The sequence below is a fragment of the Coturnix japonica genome, chromosome 8 (genome assembly GCF_001577835.2).
Source record: "Coturnix japonica isolate 7356 chromosome 8, Coturnix japonica 2.1, whole genome shotgun sequence".
Lineage (NCBI taxonomy): Eukaryota > Metazoa > Chordata > Aves > Galliformes > Phasianidae > Coturnix > Coturnix japonica.
The window spans coordinates 11087076-11114352 of NC_029523.1; the positions used below are offsets into that span (position 1 = coordinate 11087076).

At 38.1% G+C, this 27277-nt stretch overlaps 1 protein-coding gene across 3 annotated transcripts in view; it reads left to right on the forward strand.

The window, feature by feature from the left end:
- The window catches only part of DPYD (dihydropyrimidine dehydrogenase), a 319673-nt gene that overhangs the window by 264199 nt on the left and 28197 nt on the right, over positions 1-27277 (forward strand). For all 3 annotated transcript variants that reach the window (XM_032446240.1, XM_015870373.2, XM_032446239.1), the window contains one exon: positions 11016-11195. In XM_032446240.1, coding sequence (XP_032302131.1) covers positions 11016-11195 — 180 coding nt within the window. The remainder of the gene's footprint in view (positions 1-11015; positions 11196-27277) is intronic.

Sequence of the window (27277 nt, forward strand, 5' to 3'; positions counted from 1 at the left end):
AACTGTCTGTCTTCTTTTGTTAACAAAAAAAAAAGTCATTAGAGAACTGCCACGCTTACTCTGTTACATATACTTGGAATGGAAATTGCTAATTGCTGGCTAGAATCCCTTTCAGTGGAAATCTCAATTTCTCAGACAAAAAAATTCTAGAAAGTTCTTTGGTTGTGGATAAAAATATCAGGTTATAACAGGTTTTCATTATTGATGTTTACTTTAATTATTTTGCCACTTTTAATGAAAAGTTACAGTGTTCAAATCATCATGTCGTAAAGTTCTGGACTGAACTCTAAGCTAGTAATGCCTTTTATTTTGTGCAATTTTTTGCGGTAGTTTTACATTTTGTTTGGAGCTGCTTAAGGGATTTATCTATTAGCTTTCCTTTCTTTGTGCTCATTTCACCAGCTAGTAAATGAGGTCTGCATAGATAGGATTGTTATTTCATAAATTTGTAAGAATGAATTCAAGCTCATTCCATAACAATTGCTATTTGTCATTCCTATAATGGATTCTCATGCAAAGTAGGTTTAACTATCATGGAATGGTAATAATTATTTAATAGCAATTAGGTCTCAATGGAGCATCAGCTCAAATTCTGTCCTATGGCAGTTGCTTCCAACACCTGTGGAGGATTTGTTCCCTGCTCTTGCAATTGGGGACACTGAGTTTCCCCTTCCCCTCTCTACCCAGGTGTCCACTCTGAGTCTGGTGGATCAGTGACTTCAGAGTTGAAGACACACAAATAGTAATTGCTTTGGCAGCACTGTCTCTCTTTCCGCTTCACAAGGATACACAATATTATTTCTCTTTCCGATGCTGTTTATATTTTTAATGTGGATACACACTACTAGTGTCTGAATGAGCACAGAGCCATCCTCCCTACAGATAAAAGGACATGGTGTGAATTGTTGTCAAGTGAGTTTTGTTTAGAAATTTACAAAGTAAAAGCAACATGCAGATGACTTTTCAGAAAGAAACTTGGTTTAGAGTGGACAAGTTTTCTGGCAATCTTTTTGATTCAGTGCAGGCTTCATTCAGACAGAAAGTAGTAGTTTGTAGTTTTGTTGTATACAAAGTTACTCTTGGGTTTCAACATGGAAGTGACTGGAAATCAAACTGAAAATGTAGCCAACTCATATTGGATATATAATGTAAGGAGAAGGAAAGACAAGCTAGGTGGAAAATGCTGAGTTTCTTTTCTTGTTACTGCCATCTCCATTAACTAGAGGATTTCCTATATTTTCTTTTAAATTACACATATTGTATTGGCAGAGGACTTTATCTTCCTATGAGGGTATACGCAAAACATTCAGGATTGCAAAGCTTTGCCGTCAGAGATGTTTTTCTCAGAAACATTATCAGTCATACAAAGAACGTACACAAGCAAGAAATTTTCCATTTTGTATTGTCAAAGCTTCGTTGATTCTGCAGTCCTCAGGCTGTGCACCAGCTTGGGTCGGTGCAGGGCTGATTGCAGTTTAACAAGACCAGATGACCATTCCAACCATTTCCCCAGTGGTAGAAAAATCTTTCTTTCTGCCCAGGAAGGAGGAAGCAATCTGGGACTGGGAGCCCCAATGCCTTTTGAAGTATTTTTCCTGCTACAACGTAAGCCCCCTGACACAGCTTGATCTGTCTGCTGAGAGGTCCTTTTATCCACGCAATTTGAATGAAAGAAACAAACAGAGAAACCCATTTTTCTGAAACTGGCAGTACATTTAAGAAAGGGTTTAATTTCCTTCAATATCTGAGTTATGTCACTGCTTTTCTTGCTGATATTTATTTTTTGGACAGAGATAGGTAAAACAATCCCCAAGGAAATGTGGAAGTGGGTTTTTATCTCAGACACGGAGGACTCAGAGGGTCAGAACTATTTTATTCACATGAATCTCACTCTTCAATGGACACAGCAGCTGCTGCACAAATTCGTACAGGCAAGCTGATAAAGGATGAAAGTAATTTTAACTGAAATAAAATGTGACAGTAGTAGAGAGAAAGACTCACAAGGATGAGGGGTTAATCATTGCAGGACTGAACTGAGGTTCCAAAATGAAAAAATTGCTTTTCTGTTTGATTTTGAGAAGCAGGAAGCTTTCAGAATTCTGGTCACAGGATGACGTCCCTCAGTAGATGGTTCTCATTAGAGTTTGTTAAAAACTTCTTCGGGAAAACTGATTCTCACTGACCAATTTTATTTAATCAAAATAGATCTGGGTTCAAGTCCCTACTGTGCCTGATTCAGTGTCCTAGGTTGAAAAATTCAGAAGATCTAACCTGGATCTCCTATACATTAATGAGCCTCTGCATTACCGATGTGTTTACCTTCCTGCTGGATATGAGGCCACAGGAAAGCTGCACAGGGAGGAGCCCATGACCAAGAAATAGTTGTTCTGTCACAGGAAGGTTGTAGGGTGGAAATGGTTTTTCATTTTAACTGATAATAAGGTTTCTAAAAATGTGTGCTAGAGAAAAAAAATATTATTTAAGTGAATCAAAATTTTGTTTCAATCACTTTGCGGCATGTTTTAGTTTCGACCTTTTCATTCCAATTAACTGACATCGCAAAACAGACATTTTCAAGCTAAGTGGGGCTGTTGCATTCCATGTTGTCAAACAGCACATATTGGCAATTCTGAAACTTTTTTCCGCACATTTTTTTCAGAATACAGTTCTTTTCTGAACAGCACATTTTCCTAGAGCCACTCTTGCTTCTGACAAACACGCATTTCCAAAAATGGAAAAGCTTACTGACTCCAGTCAAGTCCAACTTCTGACTAAATGTCTTATGGGGCTGTCTGACTTTTGACGTCAAACCTGTACATCTGAGCAACTTCACTAGTATCTGTTTTAGAAAGTCCTCTTGAGGAACTGAAGGGATATAGGACATTGAAATGCATTGAGTAAATCTCTGCCTATCTGGCACAGCTGCTGATTCTGTGCCAGTAGCTGCAGAACCATTGGGAGAGTGGGAAGATTTCATTTTCCACAACACAACTTGTAAGAGAGAGGTGAGACCTTTAGGTGTTAGCAAACGAAATGTGAAGTGATATTCAAAATACATTTATAGATGGAGAGCCTGTGTGTGTGATTGCACTGTTTACACAGGGGAGTTAGTTCATCTGCTTTCAAAGATATCTTTAATTTTATGGATCTAGAGTACAATGATACAATTTGCTGTAGATGGCTGATTACAAGGCTGTCTCCACACTCCTCAGTGCTCAAGGCATGTGGAATCATATTTGTTTTCTGAGTGAAGATGATCACGATTAGCACTTTTATCAGTATATTTGCCCACCTACTGCATAAAGGTCCACTTTGCTGTTCCAAGAACTGACAGAATGCTCTAGTGAGATAAGGAAATATAACCATTCCTCTAGGGATGGTTGACAGGAGCTAAAAAGCCAACCAAAATACAATTACCACAGGGAGCCTTCTGAAAATGTTTTATTTCTTCTGCGTTTCCCTTCTCAAAGATTTGGGACACAGAATTGCATCACTTAGAATCCCTTGGTAAGTACCAGTTTACCACTTCCAAACTTCCAGTTTAGGTATTTAGATCAATTATACTTTAACTGTCATAGAAAACTTAAGGGGAGGAAAGCTACATTGGAACAGGCTATAAATTAATGTCAGATAACATGTCTAACAGCTCACTTACAGTGCTGTTATCTCCTGCCATGGCAGTGCATTGTAGCCTTCTCCTCTGACGTTGCTGGACACTCACTAGTGCCCAGGGATGCTAGACAAGGTTTGTGCCCTGTACGCAGAGTCCTAGCGGGGATAACTGTCACCTTGGTGCTAAGGCAGGTTTTCCTCACAACCTGTCTCAGCAGGCTTTTGTAGCTTCACAAGGAGCTGTGAGCAATGCCACTTCAGCACTGTGTTGTCCTGCTTTAGAGAGAATCTGAGCTGTAGAGGAGGTAGAGCACTTATCCTGCAAGATACCTTCAAGACCTTCATCTCCTTTTAGCTGATTTTGAGCTTCATTTCTTACTGACATTAGCCTATACTTTTGATTAAAATAACAGTTCACTGATGAGCTTTCTTCACATAACTAAAATAACTAAAATATTTCATTACTGACACTCACGTGATGTTTCACCATTTTTTTCTATATAAGTTTCTTAAGCCCACTTGTGACTGGTTGCCTACTCTGCAAATCAAGGAGCAGTTGGCATTGTTGAATCTTTCTGCTGTATGTTTCCCCTTCAGTGCCACCAGTAAGCCTTCCTCTCACTGGGATGTTAAGCCTAGAACTCAGTAAAAAAGATCGTGTTTTTCTTTTTCCCACAACTCAGAATATTTGTAGAAATAGTGTAGAAGTCCACCAGATTCTTTTCTGAAAGCTGTCCTGGACTTTGGAACAAACAGTAGTTCATTAGTTCATGTAGCTCAATTCTAATGTTTTAAAAAGGCTATCAGCCATCTTCCAAATCAGTTTTGCATCTTGATCCAGTAGCTGAAGCCTTGTTAAGTAACATCCCATCTGCTAACCTATATCTCTAGAGTCATTTAAGCAGCTAATGTGAATGAATCAAATCATTCCATCTGTACTGTATCAATATTTGGAAAGCTCTCGCTCAGTTACAAATTTATTCTTTGTAACAAAGAATCTTGTGTTTTTTTCCAGAGCGTGCACCACATTGTCTGATAATCCACTTCCGCTAATATTTCTTAATCCTACAACCCTTCAGCAGGACTAATAATTACTGATAGAAAGGATAATTTAGGCTATGCACTTAATGTACTGGTAAGTCAGTGCTCACTGAGACATGAGGAGTACGAGCTATCGCTATATTGGCAGCTTTTCTGTGGACTTTGTTGTCCTGAATACTATAAGTACATAAACCCCTCTTAGAGAAAATTTTATGTTTCCTTACTGTCAGGTAGCAGCTCTTTTCACTTTATTCTAAACACTGTGTTGAGCAACCAGTGCTGTTTGTACCGCTTTTTGCTTTGCATGTCTGGGCACATGTAGATTCATGTAGAGGAGCTGGAAAGCATACACTGTAATTTCCATAGCCAAGGGCTATGCAGCAGATAGATTGCATGGCCCGGTAAGATCTCCCTTTTAGTTGAGTCAGTTTTTCCCAGTTACTATTAAGAATAATTTTAAAATGTTACATGTACCTTCCCCAGATTAAAGTCATGCTTTTGCTCACAACAGTAACGTTAATTTTCTGAAGGCTGTTGATTTATATGGATAGGTAGATAGGCAGAAATAACATCCTTCCTGAAGCACCATGCATTCATTTACACTTTCAGTCTTCTTCCACCAGAATCTTAGTCCATAGATGCTAACAAAAGAAGAAAAACGACAACAACAAAAAATCAGTAGCTTAAACTATTCATTGAAAAACAGGAAGGAGGATTTATGTCTTCAGTAGTTACCAGGAAGAATTTCAGTTGAAAAAGAAAGCTTATTTTAAATTGTGATAATGTTAAAATGGAATATTTATTATAATATGAAATCAAAACAGTACATAATTTTTCTTTACCATTTGGACATATCAGTAAAAATATTTCAAAGACAGCCAAATTTATAGGGAAAAAATATATATATATATATATATATATATATTCATTATAAAACCTCTCCTGGGTGTCCAGGAGGAATAATATTTGTTTATCCGCTTGCTGTGATAAGAATATTAGAAACTGTGAAGTCAAAGGCCGATTTCCTAATAGGATGGCATTTTGAGAGCTATTTTATTTAGAGATCCTGTGCAGTTTAGAACCAAAGCTGAAATAAGTCTCCGTCTTCTGGGGAAGCAAGATGGCATTCTGCTAAATGCTAGAATTTTATCATTTGAAGGGAGGAAAAAAAGCAAAAAGAAAGCAGCCAGCAAGACCTAAGAATATAAAAGCATTTGAGATCTCAGAAGGAGTTTAAATCAATGCACTGCCACAGTTACAGCACAGATGAAAGAGCCTGCTGTCTCAATTGCCAGGAAACTACTTAGAAACTCTCACTTTGATTTTATTTATTTATTTATTTATTTATTTATTTTATTGCTAGCCCGTTACGTTATCACTAAATGCAGTGTATGAGGACATCACCGCTTTGATGTTGTACAGCTACAGCAAATGAAAACTAATATGGTAGAACAGTCGAACTTTGTGATTTGCGTTCGTGTGTACAAATATATACCCATCAATCTTCTTACTTCTACACTGTGTACCACTGCCACCCATATGCCTCCTTACCATTACTTCTAGTTTCTTAAAGAATGACAACAATTTTATGCCCATATTCTGAAGAGAGCTACATGTGTATGTTTTGGAGGGTGTAAAAATTAAAAATTTCTCCAAGCTATTCTCTTAAACCACCTTGTGATCTTGAGACATTTTCAAATAGGAGCATGACTGCTGCCAGACAATGTAGTGTTCTTGTTCTTGCAGATCTAATCACACCAAGAAGACCTGCACTTCTTGAAAAGCAACTCATTATTAAACAGACCAGATTCTCTGACCTGCTGGTTTCTTTTTTCTAGTTATATAGAAATTATTATGTCATCTGCAGCATCTTCTATTGATAAAGGCGAGAAAAGCAGTGAATAGAAATTGTTTCAGGGGATGATCTGGCTGGAAATACTTCAGCTGCTTTGTTCAGGGCACTGAGCGAATGGCACAGGTCTTGCATACAGCCTCCTGGCTTATGCCAGAGTTTGGGCAGGATGATAATGCAGTGTGAGGATATCTTCCTGTTCCTACTAGAAACATAGGTTATGGGCTAAACCCTAAAGTTCTTACACAGATGTTGCTGGAGATTTGTCTCAGGAAAGACTTCAGAAATTGCCTTCTCTTTGCTGTGTAATGATTCCACTAAAAGCAGTGGCACTTAACAGTGTTGTATAACTGCTGTAGTAGAACTTGTCACTGATAATGAGCTTTTTCTTCATAGTGTGCAAATTAAAAGTTTCAGATTAATGTGAATGATTTAAAAAAATATATCATATATTCTGTAAAATTCTTTTTACAAAATAATAACCACCTGACAATTTACTCCAGTTCCTCAAGTAAGATTTGTAATGGCTCTAGATCCTTGACAAAGCTAGACCAAGTATTTATGTTTGTTTAGTAATAGAGCAGACAGGTCATTTTGTATGCAACACATCAGCAGGGACCTTTGAATGCTTCCTCCATTGCTGCATTCTGCAGAGCAGTTTTACTTAGAGCCTTAGCTTGTGATTCATTTTGCACCCACGTTCCCCAATGAGATCGTGCTGTGTATGTTTGATTTACCAGCAGCAAGGCAGGCATTGTGTGTCTTTTAGTATCTCAGACATGTCTGTATAGATTAGAATTGCAACTTATTCTGAATGGTTTTATATTTCAGAATGTTAAGGGTTCAATATTACTGATCATATGACAGTATGTTGGCTTGTTTATTTCTTTTGGGGAGCAAGGGGTAATCATTGGAAAGGAAGAGGAATCTGGATTTGGTGGAAAGAAGGGATCTTACTGCCAAGGCTGTCACATAGTCAGGCAGTGCACTAAAACCAAGCATGTGCAAAATTATCTCCTGTATATAAATGCAGTAAGAATACTACATGTTACCTTTGTAAACAGGAAAAATGTGGTGCCTTTCTTTTCTTGACCGAATTCTAGTCCAAAGTTAGAGACAAATATAAGCAATGGACAGCTGACAACTTCATTGTGATCTTCACTTCACTGTCTGTCCCTTGATTACTTATAGAGCCCTCATCTGAAGAAGAAAAGGCTACTTTCTACCTAACCATTTCAGGTGAAAGCCTGGGTCAGTGCACTGCTGAACGTTAATTAACTCACAAGACTGATTCACTTGGATTATGCAGGATAACAGGACTTTGAACAGATGCCTCTGCTGCCATGTGAAGTCCCACCCCAAAACCTGGTGTGATCAACCAAATAAGCAGCGAATCCACCTTTTCCATAAGCAATTTCTGCTGGCCACAGGTTATGGGCTGCTAATCTGGAGCAGTATAACCAGTTGTATGTGCTTAGTTGTGAAGTTTAGCCTTTCGCTCCAGGGTCTAGAGGGAAGCAAATTTCATTGTGTTTGGTCTTAAAAAGCTTGATATTAAGGAGGCAGGGGGAGCAGACTGGGCTGCTTTCCATCAGGTTCAAGCACATTCATTGACAGCAGCTGTCTAGGTAGCACCCTGTTTGCATTTATCTTCTGTTGAGGTGGTTTAATAAGACATTAAATGAAAGACAGCGCAATCAAAAGGTAGTTCCATTATAAATACAGCTATAGCTGGACCGCTTTTGCTGCTCTTCACACCAGTAAAATAAGATATCAGCAGAATGGAGTATTCAACATTCAGCTTTGCGAGAGAGGGTAAGCATGCCTGCTCCCACTGCAATCAGCAGTACTGAAGCAGGGGCACTGGTGATATGTGAGACAGATCAGCTCAGTTCTGAGATTTTCCTGGAAGTGTGAGTTTATGTCTCGCCTGGTCCGCTGCCCTGCCACCTCTCTTGTTCTGAGAAGGGGGCACAGTGTCATCTAAACAGAGGCAGCCAGGTGTGATACTAAAAACCTTTCTCTGTAGTATAGAAATTGTCGTGGCTAACATGGTGCAGTGCCCCTTTCTCTTGTTCAACTCCTTCTAAAAAGCAACAAAGCTTTCTGCATTGATTGGAAGATCAATGGAAGGTACTATAAGACTAAAACACAGTTATCACCAATGGGTAAGTATAGCTTAAGAAATGTTGAAGTTCAAAATGTTTAGGAATTCTCTAGAAACATGACCCAAACTCTTTCTGTTGGTTTTGTATGCACTGATGTTTGAATATCCCTTGTTCCAGGAAAAGCCTGTAAAAATATTCCCCTGCTTTTATCACAGTGAAATCGGAGAAAAGCGTGTCTTCAGGGAATTATCTGCACCATTGGGCACCAAAGTCATAAGGCTTCTACAGAAGAGCATGGCTGTCTGAAAACACTCGCTAATTCAGTTTCTAAGACTTTCTGTTTCAGATAATATTTTCCCTCCATGCAGTGATTTACATTCTTCAAAACAAAACAAAACAAAAAACAACCTGCATTTTGCCTTCAGTTCTGGAACCCACTTGGCTTCCCACTGAAGCCAAACAGTGCAATGTATGTGGAGCTCGGATTGATCCCAGTGAGTCTTAGTGTGATATCATCTTCTGCACATTTTTATGTTGTTGCAGTTCATAACACTGCACCATAAGATAGAAAACAGTAAAAGCCTCCTTATTTATAAGGTTATTACAGGTATCCTCCAGTGTATCTCATGCGTATACATCCTGTCAAAATATTTCAGGATTTTGACAATAGTGCCTGAAATTATTTCAAGTGACATGATGTGGCTTTTAACTGATTTGGTTTTGTTTTATTTTGTTTTGTTTTACAGTTTTGTATTTTTGAGCATAGCTAATAAAAGGGTTACCTGTGCACAAAAATAATAGAGAATTCCTTGGTGAACAGAGAGGTTTAAATAAGCAGCAGTCGAGATTTGCAGTTAAATATCCTGTACCAGAAATTATTGGGATGTTTTCTGTAGTTTCTCTGGAATAATAATAAAAAAGTCTTGAAGTCTGAGGAAGGCATAGCAGACCTAATTAATGCCTGCAATGTTTCTGCAGACAAACAGGTTTTGTGTAATGTAAATGTGCTGCATAAAAAATGTTCTTGTGCTTAAACTGTAGTTTGTCCTTATTTTTCTCTTGCATAGTAGTAGCATATGGTATTTTACAATGTGAAGTGCATCTTTCTTCAAATTTGCAAGTTGTATTCTCATATCTTAAATGTGAAGAATAACTATATACTTCCTGTGTTAAATTTTCCCTGTATTAAGTGTTGATACCAAACACGAGCTGAGGTTTATTTTCATATCCAAAGAGTGTGCCTGCTGTTGTGCATATCCATACGTTCATGCTCGGAGGTAGAAAGCTATTTCAATTTTGTGCTCATTATGTCTGTATGTAAATGCCAGTTTTATCAGGAGCTTTGTTTTTAGTTTTTAGAATTAAAGCTGAATCAGAATCTGAAAACACTGACACATCTGGAATTTATGAGCATTCCCAGGGAATGACAATTAGCGGTAGTCAACCAACCCTATATCCCTTCGCTGGTGGATTAGGATTTAGCTAATGAGAATGTGTTCAGAGAGGAGTTGGTGCATTTTATTCACTTGGTGTCAGTTTAGTTGGGTACTCTGTGGGTTTCAATCTGAGCTGATACCCACAGGGTATTTAAAAAAAAAACAAACCAACTTGTAACTTATCAGGCAGTTTTCTGCTATCAGTAGTTCTAAATGCTAAGCCTTGCAGATCAGGGATTCTTGCTGTACACTTACAAAGCTATAGTGCTATCTGTATTTCTAAAGCATCAAAAGTATCCTTTCAGTGATATCCAAGGAAAAGACAAACAGCAATGGGCATAAATTGGAATACACAAAGTTCCGTTTGAATATATGAAAATACTAGGGGCAATTGTAGGGCAATTGGACAGCAAACCTTGAGAAGTTGTGGAGTATCTTTGGAGATACTCAAAACCCAATTGGCTGCACTCCTGGATGGCCTCCTCTAATCGGCCCTTTTCAGAGCTGGAAGGCTGGACAACAGAATCTCTCCTTGTCTGGGGTCTGTATCTATTTGTCTGTGCTTCCCAAACAGGAAGGCTAGGGAATAGCCAGCATCTGCAGGTAACATCTGTATGTGGGGCATCAGAGTCCTGGAAGTGCACTTTGGTCGCTCCTGGGGCAGGGCCTGCAGGTTTGCTTCTAAACAGCCTTCAAATCTGGTCTAAGGGCTGCCATCAGGAAACCTAGGCACAATCAGAGTCATACAGTCCTTCTTTTTTCTCCCTTTTTTTTTTTTTTTTTTTTTCCCCCTGAACTGGCATAGGAGGAAGCAGCCAATAAATACCCTGAATTCTCATTGTTCTTTGCCAGTGTAGTTGCAGTAAGGGTCATCTGATAACCAGTAAATCCAAAACATATGCTAACTTCTTGTGCACTCTCTTCTTGTGCCTGAACATTGTTGATAATTAGACTTACATTTCATAGGTGTGCAGTGCAATCCAGAATCAAGATTTCACTGTTATTGATGACTACTGCACTGGACTGAGAGCTCTTCTTTACTTGAAAAGCATTGAGGAACTTGGAGACTGGAATGGACAGAGTCCTGCAACCATGCGCCATCAGAAAGGAAAACCAGTATCCGAAATTGCTGATCTGATAGGAAAGGTATGTTGTTTCATTGTTATTCCTGTATATCACTCATCTATGCAATGCTATCTTCAATGTACACATTCTCCACTAATTGCTTTGTGGTGCTGTTTGTTTGGTGTTGTTTTTTTTTTTTTTGTTCGGTGTATTAGCAAATATCTAAGGGCAGCTTAAGCAAACAGATTTGAGTTGCCTTGATATGGGATTACTTTTTACTCTGAATATAATGTCTCCACTCTGTTTGTAATGGTGTGCCAGTTTTAATGTGTAGGATGTAAAATAACACATTCTTTGGAAAAAATTTTGGACTGCTTGTTGTAGTGAAACTCAACTCTATTTAGACAGATACTAATACTGTGCCACGGTGTTCCACCGTAATGAAATATTCAGGAGATATGAAAGCCCCCTAGCACTATCCTTCACCATCTGAGACAGCTTCTGTCACAACCAAGTTGATAGTTGGAATGCTCTATCAAGTAGGAGATGATGCTACAGTCATCATGCCAGAGCACCTTGTGGTCTGTCATGGGTACTGACTCCCATACCTGCTACAAGACAGGAAAGTTCCAGGTGATGAACAGAAAAACTGAATAATTTAATAAATTCTATGAGATCAGTTAAACCTAGAAAGTCAGTGGTGGAATAGGAATGTAAACTGTGGTCTGTGTGAATTCCTAACCTCTGGACTGTCACTCCTCTCTGCTCTAGTAGTTCCCTACTACAAAAGCATCTTTGGAGACTTTTGCCAGATACAATAGATTGCAGCAGCCCCAGTGCTGCTCACCCCTACACCAGGACACCTGCTGATCCTTGCTGAGAAGCAGGGAGGTGTAACTGGCTTCCTACTGACGCCCTGCTGCCTACTGCTTTAAGCAAAATACCTGCACAGCGGGGAGACAGAGCTTTTGTTTCTGGTTACTAGAGGGGATCCCTTTGAAGACTGATTTCAGTTATACATCATGCGTATTGATTATCCTTCTAAAAATCTGATATAACACTGTTGAAAATGTTGTAAAAAGTAAAGAATTACAAAAGAATAGGATTTGGAGTGTCAAATGCCTCCAAATCTCTGCTTATCATTTCTGATGACTGGAGTTGGATTTAGCAGGAGATTAGAGACTCTGAAATTGTTGTTCTCTGTGGAGCTCTGAAAATTATAACATTACCTTTCAGGAGAAAAGACAATCCCACTCCTAAAGCTCTGAATAATACGCTGCTTAAAAATAAAAGAAGATATAAGCAGTTTCATTTTCATCTACTTAAGCTAAGCAGTTAAGCCAGTCTCAGAGGGTTATATCCAAACTTCCTTCCTGTAACACCTGTAGAAGCACAGCATTTTCAATTCATGTGACAGAGGTTTTTTTTCAATTCTTCTTTAAACCAACACTCTCGTGTTCTTGGAATTAAGTTTGCATTTTACTAAACAGACAGCCATTGACAAAGATGTTTCTAGTGTCCATTTGAATAAGAAAAAGATTATAATTCTTAGTCTTTTCTGCTTGTCACTACATGAATAGTTAACGTTGAAAAAGGTAGTATGAAAAGATGCTTAAAGGGAGCATTTAATAATTCAAAGCAATCTTAACTTGAAACGGGTCACATGAAAAAGAATGAAAAACAAAGCCTGATGTTATCGTGGCTGTCTGGCTCTTTTAGGCTTTTAAAAAGAGCAAGATATTCAGAATAAACCAATTCTGTATTTGATTGCCCTTTGAACAGAATTATATCATTGGATAGTTGCTACTAAATAATAAAATAAAAAGATGCACCATTGATAAAGCAGTGATATTTTTTTAACTGAAGCTCAGTATAACTGTCCAAGAAGAAGCATTCAAGGGAAAAGGAAGAAAAATAACACCACATGGGTAAAAGGAAGTACTGTGATAAATGATCCTACTAGGGGCAATCAAATACAAAGGCTTGATATCATTAATATTTATAATATCATAATTAGCTGCACTGTGCCTAAGCAATGTTATTAGTGTAACTAATTATGTTATCATAAACTAAGTTAGCAATACTATAGGAATCAGTATTCTTACCTTCATAAATTATTATCAATATTGGATTTCATGTACTTGTGCCTAGCAAATTCAGTTAAGTATTGCAGTTCCATCTAGATTCAAACACAAGTATCTGGCTTGCTTGGCAGCAAGTAATAACATGCACTCCTGACTTTCTTTCTAAAATAAATTTACCAAAAAGCATACCCTTACTCCCTCTTGAAAAAGAGGAGATAACCCACTGATGTGTTGTGTATGTTCTCAATGATAAAAATAATGTGTGACCATATCTTACACGTGCACTAAAGTGTGGCAGCCAGAATCTTTCATTCTGCTTTTCAAAAACTTCCAAGGAGATGTCCAGGTTTGTCTTGGCATTACCTTGAGTTGAAATGCAGTTTCTTTGATAAAACCCCTTAAGATGCTAAACGAAGCTTTGCATTTTAAAAAGTAAAGTTGTCCATTTAAAAGTGTCATGATTTATTTGCAGTAAAGGTAAAAATATAAAGGAATGATTCTCCATTTTGTAAGTGATGAAATTCCTATTGATTTTCGTATGGTAACATAGAGATAATTCAGGCAATTGAAAATGTAATAATAAGAAACTGTGGAACAAATGTAATTTCCAAAAGCTTTGAGAACCACTTGCTTTCTGATTGTCTAAAAGTTCTTTAAGCCTTTCCCAGTCCTCAGTATATTACAGAATTAGGACTGGTCCTATTCCTAATTACATATGTTCATAATGGTATCTATGCGGACTCACAGTGTGACACTGAATGTAAACACCTTTATTTTTATATAGCGGTGCTCTAGCCTTTAGATAATTCATGTCCTTTCCTCATATCAGCATCAAATAGATGCTGAGTGCAGAGTGTTGCCACAGGAGAGCGACACAGTAGAGTTTTGTCATGATTTTTTTTAGTATTTGATGACCAGAGTAAATGAAATGATAAACACTTCCTTCTAAGCAGAGCACCTGACATCAAAGCGAAGCTGTCTTGCCCTGCAGACACCAGATAAATGGCAAAATGAACAGTTATCTCATTGGTTGTTACATTTATCACAATCATTTCCTTTGTAAACAGAAAGGATACTAAAAATACTGTGCTAAGTGGTGCGAATAAGCAGTTTAAGAGCAGACACACCCACCTTCAGCTAAAAGGGAGAATGATTCTGATCAGTACCTGTTTGTGCTTTTACATTAATGCTACAAATACTTTCATCTGATAATTTCTAGCCCTTAACAAATGAGAAGCATCATAGCTTTGAAAAATATCTTGGAAATTCAAGTGCTGCTTGAACAGCAGCATTTCATTGCATAATGTGTTTTTTTGGTCTATAGACTCTAAATGCCTCGTCTTTGAGGCAGCTGATACGTATTCTCTAATAGTTCTTCTGTAACACTAGCATTCTATGTTTGCTAATGCGGTAATTGCTGCTGCAGTCAGTACTTGCCATTGTCCCAAGATGTGGCCTGTAATAGTACACTACCTGTCATATAAATGGGATTCCCACTTAGAAATGCTAAACTCATCTGTAGCTTCTACTCACTGGCTCCCACGCTTTACTAGGACTGCAGCCTTATCTACAGCCACTCAAATGACAGTCCTAGCCCAGATGCCGCATCAGCTTCACAAAACTGGACAAAGCCAGTCTTCAGGTTTTCCTTCCACACTGCTTTTCTGATGGCTTATTTGGGTGTTGGTTTTTTTTTTTTTTCTGTGAGAGGACCTGACATTTGAAACTTTGACACAGATGGCTGTCATTAATATCACCTCTGAATCACCTCTCCATTGAATGCATGAGATAAACCTTGTCAGCTTGTCTCAGCTATAATCTTAGCTTGCAAATATGGACAGTGAGATGAGAGAGTGGCACGGTAATGGTGACACCACACGGCTTTTTTGCTGACTCCCTCAAGGAAGAACTTTTGTAAAAGCATGCTTGCCTCATTATGAATTTAGATAGAAATCAAGAGCGTGATGCAATGATGCAGATAGTTAAGCATGCTCTTATAACTCAGAATTATTAGGGTGGCTGCATAAGAAAGGGAGAGTGGAGTTAGTATCCCTATAATCCCAAATTATCTGAGTTGTGTTTTAGAATAATATCTCTGAGTTTCTTAGGAAGATACATCAACAGGAGTGATAAAGATAACTGTGTTCTCACTAGGCATCTAGACAGGGTACAATATTCCCCAGAGGTGCAATTTGATCTCCCCTGCGTAGTCTCTGTCTCACCTTGTCTGTTTATTACAGGAATCTTTTATTAGTTGCTCACTGATCTTACTCCAGGGAGCTGAAGTGATTATGTCCAAGAACTACACTGGTGTCAGCTGATGGCAACAGAATTGGTATAGTGTGTTTCTCTATAAACTTCCACCTAATGTCAGCTATAAAAATCATATTTAATACAGTGGTCTCTGCACATGCCAGGTAGCTAAACATGTGGCAGTTTATGGGTTTATAGGAAGGAGTAAATAAATACAGGCATTTCATACCTTGCTTTCAGCACCAGAAGTTTGAAAACCAATGACATTTTTTAGTTGTATTTAAAGGTTAAAGGAATAAAAAGGAAAACAATTAACCAAAGTATCTTCATTTCAGAATTATCCAAAACCCAAACAAACTCTTTATCCTAGTGGATCTTCCTCAACTATTATGATTGTGTTGTAATTCAGATGTTAAAGCAATATCTGATAAAAAACATAGACAGTTTCTTGAGCAAAGAGATGAAAAAGAGTGATCCTGAACATGTGCCGTTCAGAGTAAGAACTTCATTGAAAATTCTTGGAACTAAAATTTAACAAACTGCAGATTTTGTTCTCTAAATACAAGGGCTTCCTGTTATGACTAAACATGCTTTCCATTGAATATCAATGGGTACTAGAAACTGATTCTTCTGAGTATAGAAGCCTTCTGAATTTTAACTTTATTGCAGTCAAATCTAAACAGCCTTTTATAGCACAAAGAGAAAATTTTGCAAAACCTCGAAGGCTTCATATGAAATATTACATTGGCTCTTCTATTAAATAAATAAACTGCCAGCTGCATAAGAGCACTGTTGCCAATGCATGCACCAAGTTTTGTCTGCTTTCAGATTCTCCAAGACCTCTGACCACCTTCAGTGGGTGGAGGTGTTCATCCCTCATATTCGGAATTGACTTTTGTGCACCGTTGTTTGGGAAAGCAAAGTTTTCCAGCATGGTGAAGAACTGCCCTCTTGTTTCTGGCACTTGTCACTGGCCAGAAACACAGACCACCTCATCAAATGGTAATTTAGAGGCCACATTACAAAACAAATCTTTCTTCCCTTACTCCCATCAACAGTTCTGAAGATTCAGACAAAGATGAATTTTAATTTGATACCATTGATTTCATTTCCTATTCATGAAGGCTTGCACCTGAAATATAGATTTCAGCTAGTCACATCACGGCTTCCTAAGGGATGTGGTTTAGTGGACAGTATTGGTGAGATGTGGGTGATTGGACTAGTTAATCTTAGAGGTCTTTTCCAACCTTAATGATTCTAAGTGTAAACCATTGTTGATAAAGAAGGGCTCTTTGTTTAGGGTATTAAATAGGTCTGAACATCAGCACACTCAATGACTGTTATAGCTTGTGCTTGGAATTTCTGCATTCTTCACTTTCTCTCCCAGGGTGGAGAAGGGCCTCCGCAGATGTGAGTCCCCATGAGAGGTTGATTGTCTGCAGAACATCCTCAGGAGTGATCTAGGGAGCACTGGCAGAGCAACCCTCTGCATCCTGCTGTACCAGTCACATGGCTTTGTTGCAGTTGATAAATCCCCAGAGTTTGCAAGGCTAGACAAAAGTTCCTAGCCTAAACAATATGTGAAGAAACAACCTCTCTAACATTTGTTTTTTCTTAACGGGTCTATTATGGAAGTTTATGTTGTGATTATCTACGGTGTTGTTTCTTATACAGTCCACAGTTTCTTATTAAAAAATGTGCCTTCCCTAAAAGTGAAGCCATTTTCAGTTGAAATTGATAAAACAAAAGGAACTAGGATTGTTAAGGTAAAGGTAAGAAGTTTAATCTTTGTAGGTTTTATATGTATTGTATGCTAAATTTGCTTTAAGCACTGAGTTTAAAGTTTGATATTCATAGCTAGTGAATGTGGCTATTAAGAAACTGTGTATTCACATTAACTCCTTGGCTGTGTTGGTTTTAGTGCTTTCACTGCTGGCAACAGACACCATGCTGGGAAAATCCAGCTCTTGTTGCAATAGGATTTTAAAAAAATCCAGGCACTGCCAAAAATACATAATTCTTTTTTTGTACTCTGCAGTTTGTTTTACTTAGGAAAATGGCCTGGTCATACCCTGCAGCATGCATTCATTACAGTGATCTTTGACTGGCAGATGCAGAGTAATAAGATGCATATTTTAGTGCTTATTATAATACCCTGTCCAAAAACAACTTGACAAATTTGTGATTTCGACAGTATCTCATTTTGCTGGCTGCAGTGCTCTGTGATTGCCTGGTCCACGTGGCTTCCAGATTATGCATACCACCAATACTGCTCATTAAAATGGCCACAGTTCACCAGTTTCGGTAGCTTGGAACGAACTTGGAATGAATTATTATACAACAAAGAGGCTGCTGTCATGCAGAACAAAAGACAAGCAAAAGAGAGCTTTGGCTTAATGAGGCTAAGTGAGTGTCTCCCCTGCATCACCAGCTACTTGACGGCCTTTGAGCATGGATTTTTTTCTCCACAGGCCAAAACCTTTGGTCTATTATTTTGTGTTTATGCACCTTGAGGCTAATATACATTTTAATATGCTGCACATGGAGAAAAAAATCAGCCATTAGATTAGAACATGTGCACTCCCTGTTAAGTTAATGACAGCCGAACATAGAGATAAATTTAGGTTTTCATATTTAATTATAGCACGGTGCAGTACGTTTAGCAAGGATAAATTGCACTATTATTATGCTTCATTTTTTTTGACATCTTTTCATATTAACCATGCGCACTTACCCCCACTTCCTCCCCAGTGTCACACTTAATGTCTGTGTGCATCATCCTTCTCTAACACCATTAATTTTTTATTCTGTATAGTTGTATATGCATTGTTGTATTTGTTACTTATCTTGCTGGTTGGGTAAAACCATTCAAAATAGTCCTTGTGTTAGGCTATCTACATAAGCAATAAGGACAGAAAAGACATGAAAAGAATTGGCTGGCACGGCCAAACATGGCTTCTCCTGTCTGCTGTCAGAGCAGGGCTGTCCAGTCCTTCCTCCTGGAATGCTTTCAGTGCAATGTGCTCTGCCTGTGATTGCAGAGCACTAGCCCTTTTCTCAGAGAGTGGAATTAGAACTTAGGTAAATAATGCACGGAAGCTTTAATTAGTTCTGCAGAACTATATAGTTGGATGATATTAATATGGATAACAGGGAAGAATTTAATGTTGCTTTAGCATATAGGAATGAAAACTGAGCTAAGGTTGGTAGGTGGTACATTTGCTTCTTGGGACTTAGAACATGTGTCACTTCTGTGTGTCAGAGCTGTTGTTCTCAAAACAGGATTTAGGCCAGACCTCAGCCTTGTGGACGATGTGAGATTAAAAGCAGAACAAGATGGTGCCCAATTCAGCATTTACATGTCGGTGTGAAGTTTTCGTGGGAATGTTTGTTAATTTCTGTGTGGATCTGATGGTGATGTTGGACTATTTATCTCTACCTGAGAGAATGCTGAGATTTGATTTCAGCTCTGGGTTGAGTTATTCAGCTTGCTGTGGCTTGTGAAAAATATGCTTGCGTGCTTCACAAAATTAAGGAAATACTGCTATTTTCCAAAGTGGATTAGAGCAGGTAATAACTCATAGAAAGAAGATTTTCCTACTCCTGCTGTGTGTATAAGCAAGTAGAAGATATTATGCCACAGGCTTATTCCTAGATTATTCCTTATTGGATAGTTGTTTCGTGACAAAAGACACTGTGGCTTGATGACCAGAGGGTCATGACAGGAATAATAATCACCATATGACAGGGTGTCTGGATCTCAGTGATAAAGCATTCCTCATGGCAATCAGTCAGCACTTGCTGGTGCAAGAATTTTCCTCAATGGCAGAGATCAGCTTTTTCATATTCATTGAAAGCAAATCAGTCTCTTTCTCCCCTTCCCCCACCCTCTTCCTCCAACCTTCGGTTCTGTATCAGTTTTTACAGCCAAAGAGATTTTTCTTTGTGAGATGAAACTCACCGAGTTTGGGGATGTTTAGGATGCTGCAGTGTTCATGGGACTGGTATTAGTTGCAGAGTCTTATTTTTTGCATCCTTGCTAGGTAAAGCCCCGGTCAGTAGTGACTGATAGCTAATTGTCTGCAGTTCAAGCACCAGAAAATGTCAGCAATTAATTTATATGTGCAAAACCATTCTCTCTGATTTTGTAAGTGCAGATTTTGATGCAAATTGCTTCTGTGAAAGCAAGGTTTTGCCTTTCAAAATGTAAGCTCTAATTACTAGTCTGAGGACCTGATGATATGAAATTCTTCCTCTAGAATCTACCCCTAGTGAGCCAAGCCATTTATTAACAATATTGTGTATTTCTAAGCAGTACTTCTTTATTGTTCATTAAGCGCTGGTAAAATGCTTGATATTATCTGAGGTATAGTCTTAAGGAGATGCAGGTTATATCCTACCAATATTCAGATGATTTAGACATATCTTGCCAACCAAAACTGTCTCTTTTCTCCAGGTAACTATTATTAGCAAATGCTTCAGTTTTTTATGTGTTCCATTTTGTTTATGGCACTAGTCACAGATGCACTTACTGATGTACATGCAAAGTCTTGGGTTCTGAGCCTCTGAAACAAACACTGCCCCTAAAGCACCTGAGGAAGCTGTCTACTTAGATAGAAGATACTTCATGAGCCACAGTGCTTGCATAAGGAAGGAACAAAACAAAACCTGTGGACTTGGCTATAGCAGAGTAAATATTGCTATTCAGGCTGTTTTCCAATAACTGTATTATTCTTGGATTAGTTTTGAGAGAGATTTTATTCACTTCATTTCCTTGACTAAAACATCCCTTGTTTTAAAGATCAGATTTATTTAAGAGCCGTAAGTGTAGTCACAAGCACAGATTTATCAGAAATCTAGGAGTGAGGAAGAGGCTAAAGAAGCTAAACTTGAAAGCATCTGTATATCCTTTCTAAAGGATGCACTTAAACATTACAGATGAAGAACTCAGATCTACAAATTTGAAGTTTGCAATCAATCAAGAGAGAGGAATTTTATGATGTAAAGTGGAAATTCAGCCAACATTGAATTGGAAGAAAAGGATGTGTTCAGGAAAAGCAGCAGAAAAAAAAAATATCCTGATTGGAAGGCAAGTCTTTTTGAAGTGATGGAGGCTTCATGCTGTGTTGCTGAGATTAAAGGGAGGGAGGACTTTTAAGACTTGAATGCATGAAGTCTAGCAAAATCCTGCCAGGAGACATTTCAGGTTGCCAGGAGCGTGTGCTGGGCTTTAGATTTTTACTGTCTGATTTGCACGTGCTAGCATATGGCCTTTTGAGCATTTCAGCTGAGCCCTATCAGCTATCCTTGGAAGCCACAGCATCCTAACAGAGTGTTTCCGTGGCTCAGTGTAAGCCACTGGAGCCAACTGTACCTGGCAACGTGCAATTGAAATGTCTTTCTGCTTAAAGTTTAAGAACATATTTAAGGATCTTGATTATGATCTTTGCTACACATTTTATTTTCATTGCTATGGAAAAAAAAAAAAGAAAAAAGAAAAGTGAAGATTTTTCTGTAATCGTCTGCTTCCAATCACATGTATCCATCAGCTCCAGGAGCAGCAGTTTCTGGGTTTTTACAGACAAATGGATTGAAAATGTTTTTCTGTTTTGTTGCACATTAGTCATACTCTGGCAGAGGGCAACTACCTCCAGTAAGTGAAAGGAAATGTTGGGCACACCATTTCTACATGTAGGAGTTGAGAAAAGAGGTTTCTGTACGTTGCTGACCTATCCACTCTGCACAGAATTCATTAAGGCCCTGGAACCGTGTTTGGGTTGTTCCAGGGAGCAATTACAGCCAGCCTGTAATCTGCAGCTCTGTAGCACATTGGGGCTCTATAATAGTTTGAAGGGGCCTGGCAAGAATTTTATTGATTTCCTGGGATCTCATTCAGACTGATTGCGCTTGGGTACTCTGATGGTTGATGTTTAAGAACACCTCCACTAGCTATTATTAAGAAGGTGGGTCTAATCCTCACATAGGTAAGACCTTGTTTGCCCTTCATTCAGCTCAGCAGACAAGTTTTAATGAAATAGCTCCATTTTATTCTTTATGCCACATCTCTGTTTTTGATTGCTACATTTGAAACTACCAAGTTTAAGTCACTGTATAGCCCGTATATTGCTCAGGATACATCACACTGTACATCTATCCTTTTGTTACACATTTATCTCTTTCCTATTTGTCTGCTTGGAATAATTAATGCATTTTTTGCTATAACTAGGTAGTATCTCTTCCAAGTTGCTGATTTATTTATACATAAAATCTATCAAATACCTTGTGGTTTTATACAGTATGTCTGGAATCATAAGAAACCCAGAAGCAAAGCGCTGAAATAGTGCATAGTTTTTTTACATCTTTTTTGCATCTTAGACCTTGCAGTTGAGTTTAAAGTAGTACAATTCTAAAACCTATCTATTATAATTCTACTTGTTTATATTACCCATCTTTATGCTAATCATTACTTACTATTTACTGAATCGCCATGTTCTGATGTAAAATATAGAAGATATGCCAAAAATGCATCCTTTCCAATTCCAGCCTAGAAGTCTAATCCAAGCTCACCAGCCTTTTTTACTGCCTTTACTGAACCTTCTTTCAAATGCTGATGTTTTCTGACATTTTGAAGTATCCATTTCAAACATTTCCATTTGCATTTTGAAAACCAGGAAGCTCATCGTAAACCACGAAGCCCTGTGAGCACAAATATATCTTCATGTTTCCTTTTACTCAGAATGTATCACTAAGCTATGAACAACTCACATGCCATTTACATTTGCATAAATGACATTGTGAAGCCTCTAAACATACCTGTTAAAGCAGGAGCACCAAGAATCCTTTGGCAAATGTAGCGTGAGTGTGGTATTCATAAGCAACGTTTATAAAAGAACATCCAGGAAGAGGCAGTGTGGTCTTTTGGGGCTGCTGCTCTGGGTGGTACAGAGAAGATTTCATTAATATCTCATGCTCCTGGATTCTTATCTTTCTCTTCACAACAGAATCATAATCATTTATTTGATAGACTGCAAGCATTTTATTAGCAAGTTTGTCATAGGTTGGTTCTGACCTTCCTTGTCTGATCTGTGGGTGGACTTCTGTGCCTGCTGCTGGATTTTGGCCTTAATTACAAAGAGAAGCAGATGGAGGAGAAAGTTAATGTTTACAGTTTTCCATAAGACTTAATTTATTTTTCTGCTTTTTATCTCCAAGGTACTTTAGCCTACATAGTGTGAATTGTTTGCAAAGTTATTTATAACAACATTGAGGATGAACTTACAGTCTGAAAAGCTTGTAAGTCTACATCCATTTAGAAAACATGATCTCTTTCTGTACGGGAACTGTTGAGTGATCCATTTCCTCAGGTGAACCACTGATTACCTGAGGAAAGGACTGAGTCAGCTGTGGGAGCACAGGTGAAGGCAATTAGCCTGTGTTACTGGAATGCACTCTTCCTAAACCCTATTTAAGGGCTGACTGCCACTGGGGAAGGCTCTCTTTCTGGAGATTTCTCATTTTGGAGTTCTCCAATGTGAGCAGTGGCTACAGGTAAGCATTTCATTTTTATTGTCTCTTTTTCCACCACAATAATCTTTCCAACTATAACACCTATAAAGTACCATCCTAACCGTGCTACTCTTCCAATTGTATATTTGTTGACTGTATAACTTCTTATACATTCTGAAAGTTTGTTTTAGAAACCCAGCACTGAGAACTGTGACCAAAAGCTTTAGGCATGCCTAACTCAAAGACTCTGCTATTAGATCTTATCTCTACTGACTGATGTTTGTTTAGGAAGCTGAACTAGGTCAGGTTGTGACAAATCAATCTTCAACAGTACCCAGGTATGCTGAATATTGATATCTCTAGTGAAATTAGTATCAGTTAAGTTAAAATTCATTCAAGGTAAGGTGTGCCCAGTTAGCTGGGTATGCAGTGAGAGGGACTGCATTGCAGCGTACCATGACTCACTTTCAAGCACTGGAAGATTGTGCAGTATTATCGGTCCTTTACAAGATAATTTGTTTGCAATGAAAGCTTAGAGAAGTAAGACTTTAGTAGGTAGTGGTGGACAGTACAGTACCTCTGCTCATAACTATATTCATCTCTCTTTGTCTCAGCCCCACGAGGGCAATATAATTTTCTTCCTTTCTTGCAGCTTATAATCATCCTTCTCTTCACAACATACACCATATGCCACTGGAAAAGGACTGTAAAATTTTATAGATATATTTGAGGGTATTATAAAAGGATAATGAAGTAAAAATAATGCAAAGAAATAGAAATTATTGAACAACTGAATTAAAATATTAGTCTGGGATAGTTTCTTTGCATTTGGTTTCTAATTGACCATTACAGTTATAAAGTGGTAGACTTCTTTTTTAGAGTTAAGAAAACAAAGAAGAAATGTGATTTTAACAGTAGCTGTAAAAATTTGTTTAAATACACACAGTCTAGGAACTTTGAAGATTATTTAGTACAAGCTAATTCAGCATAAATCTGATGTATTTTATTTTTTTTTAAGTTTTCAATGGTTTTAGGAAAATATTTTAGCTGAGAGATAAAAGTTTTCACTCATATATATTGAAATGTTAATTAATTAAGCTGTGTTACAATGGAAGATCAAGTACAGTGATGGTGATGTCCTAATTACAGATATTTTAATTAATCTGAAATCAGTTTCAGACCATAATCTGTCCTCTTCCTCTGGAGGCCCAGCAGAGAAAACAACATGATTGTTTTTGGTCACACTGCCCTCATGCTCCTGTTAAGAGGCCACTATTATACAACATGATAATTTTAAAGGTAAAAGTAGGCAGCAGGATAATGTGCTGACTAAAGTAGCATAGTTTATCTGTTTTCCCAGATAGAAGTTTTGCACCACAAAAATTTCATTCCAAATTGTGGGTATTTTTTGCCTCCAAAATAAGATGGAGTATAACACATGTGAACTCTTCTCTTGGAAAATAGTCTCTTGGAAACCAGAGAAAAAAATTCACAGTGTCTCAGTGTTTTCTCTCCCATGACAGCCCTAGTGGCTGTTCCTGGCTCAGCCTGCATGGCCCTCTTTACAGCTCTAGTTGTGAAGGGAGCTTGGCCAAAGTTTGATTTTTATTTGTGCTCCTGATAGCTCTTACGTACATAAGACTCTAAGATGGCTACTCTATTTTTTACTATGATCTATTACCGATGATGGCATCTTAGTTTATTTTTCATCCTACATGACAGCAATCAGAAACTTGAGACAAGCGTTGAAATCTTCTTTGTGTTGTCACACTATTGGGTCGTGTTCTTTTCTTCAAATTGAGAAAAAAAGAGAGAAAAAAAAACCAAACAAAAAAAGACCTGAGATAATATACATCCATTAATATATACAAAAATACAGCATGAAACCCAGAGTACCTGCACCTGACTTTCAAGGGAGGATGCTTAAAATGAATTAGACTGTTTTTCAGGGAAAACTTACGGCACACTGCTTGCGTATAAATTAACAGCAATGGAAGATGTAAATTAAAATTGTGACATCAATTTCATTTTTAGCTCTGTTTTGCATTTATGTAGAAGGATTTATTACTGTGATTTACCTTCTACTGTGATGTAAAAGAAAGTATAAAGTAGCAGCAGTTGTAATTATTTCCTAGAAAACTTTAGCTTGCAGCAAATGCTCAAAAGCATGAGTTACAACAAGCCCAACAGATCCATCCTCCCTCCATTTTTCTAGGCTGGTTACCAGCATTTTCTGGCATGTCACTTCAACAGCAAGGTTCAGCACCTATTAAAGGGAAGGCCCATCCGCCATCTCAGATAAAGTACTAACCTCCTCTATTACTTCCACTTTTTCAGCATTTTTGCTTTTCCCTGCCTCCTAGTATGAGCTGTAGGCTGGGATGGTGGTGGTGTAGAAGCCCTAGGTGGGCTGTCCCAGGACAGCAAAGCAAATAGTCTTGCTCTTTTCTGCAGCACAGTCAGTAACAAAGATCCTTTGCTTTTTACATGCTAGCTTACAACTCAGGGTGAAGACTGTACTTTGTGACTCCATTCATTCCATGCATTTGCTGGATCTTCAGCAGTGCTCTTTTTCTAATACAGCTGTCTGAGGTGACTGAGGTGGTGTAAGGGCATGTCCTAAGCTGTGACACAAGCACCCACAGAATTTAAGAATCAATTAGTGTTTTTGCCATTCACACTGAGTGTAAAAGGCACATTTTCAACTTGGCCTTATCTCTGCAGGAGCATATCTGCACTGCTGCTTGCTTTTCTTTTTACAGGAAGGAAATTAGTAAAATCTTACAAAAACAAAACGGCCTGTCTGGTACCCGAAGAATGGAAATGAGAGAGCAGGTGAGCCTTCTAAGATAGGTGGAGTTCATTAGTTAGCAGACACTATTGTAATGATGAAGGTGGCATAAAACTTTTGCAAGAGGAGACAACAGTATGAAGCAAATGTCCATTTTATCTCATTTCTTTTGTCTTCTGAAACAGTCATGAGAGGCAGGCTCAAAAAACCTAATTAAACATTGAAAGGAAATGAAAAGTAGTTCCCAGTTCCATTGCCCAGGCTGATTCTGTGCACGCTCAATTTGTATTATTTTCAGAGAAAAAGTAAGACATTAGACCAGAATTCTCAAAGTATTTCTTATACTTGAAGAGACAGACCAGGTGGCAGGGCTACTCCTCCAATATCGTTTGTAAACCTGGTTTTGCCATTAGGGCCTGCCAAGTGTTTGGCGTAGCTCAGATCTGTTTTGTTGTTATTAAAAAACAGTGAGCCCCCACCATTACTTATTTCTTTGGGGAAAATATACAAAGACTTTGAAGCAACTCTTTTTCTAAGGGGAAAAAAAAAAAAAAAAAGCAAATTACATTAGATAAACCAAGTTCCCATGGAAGAAGGAACCTACACTGTTTTTTAAGCTGTTTTTTCACTTGGAGATCAATTTGAAATATTATTACCTTTTAATCTATCTGTGCCACTGTTAGAAAGAACATGACTGTAAGAAAACTTAATAGCATCCTGATGATGCTTTGCCTCCATATTAAGAGTACTAAGCGTTATGCAGATTATACAAGGAATCCCTGATGTTAATTGAGAAATCATGTACCTTGAGGACACACCTGGAGCAGCAGCTTACTTTAATACTGTATTGATGATGTATCTCGGTCTTTGGCTTTTGCTGAAATGTTGTTTACTTTTTTGGATTTTATTTTAATTATCTATTTATTTATGGCAGAAAAGGAAGTGGCATTTATACTTTTTCCTTTTTTGAAGTTAAAAAAAAAAAAAAGTGTTCTTAAATGTTAAAAACTGCAGGGGTATCCGTGTTAAATAATGCCATGCCAGGACTTACTTTTTATGGTTACAAAAGTCTTGCGAGTTTGGTTCCATGAAGTCCCTAATGACAAAGAATAGCATTTATTGAAACTAGTTGGATGTTACAGTGTTGTTCTTCAGTCTGCCTGGGCACAGACATCAGAAGTGACTAGATTCCTATAGGCATGTAACTTCAGAACATAGAGAGATGGCTGTACTTTCAAATTAAACGTGCCCAGGAATATTCCAGGGTACTGAGGCCAGCTGGCACCGTGCAGCCTGTGCCAATGATCAGAAGCTGTTAGTCTCCAAAGCAGGTTGGCTGCAGGCAGGCTGCCTGCTGGGAGCAACTCCTGGAGCATGCTGACTTCCAAAGCCTCTCTAGGAATTGCTGGGATGCTGATAGGGAGTGCAAGCCATGGAGCAGGCAAGGAAATGTTGTAACACTTTTTTAGGATAGATGACAGCATTGTATTGCCCAGGAATGCTCCCAGACTTGTTTACTACTGTGAATA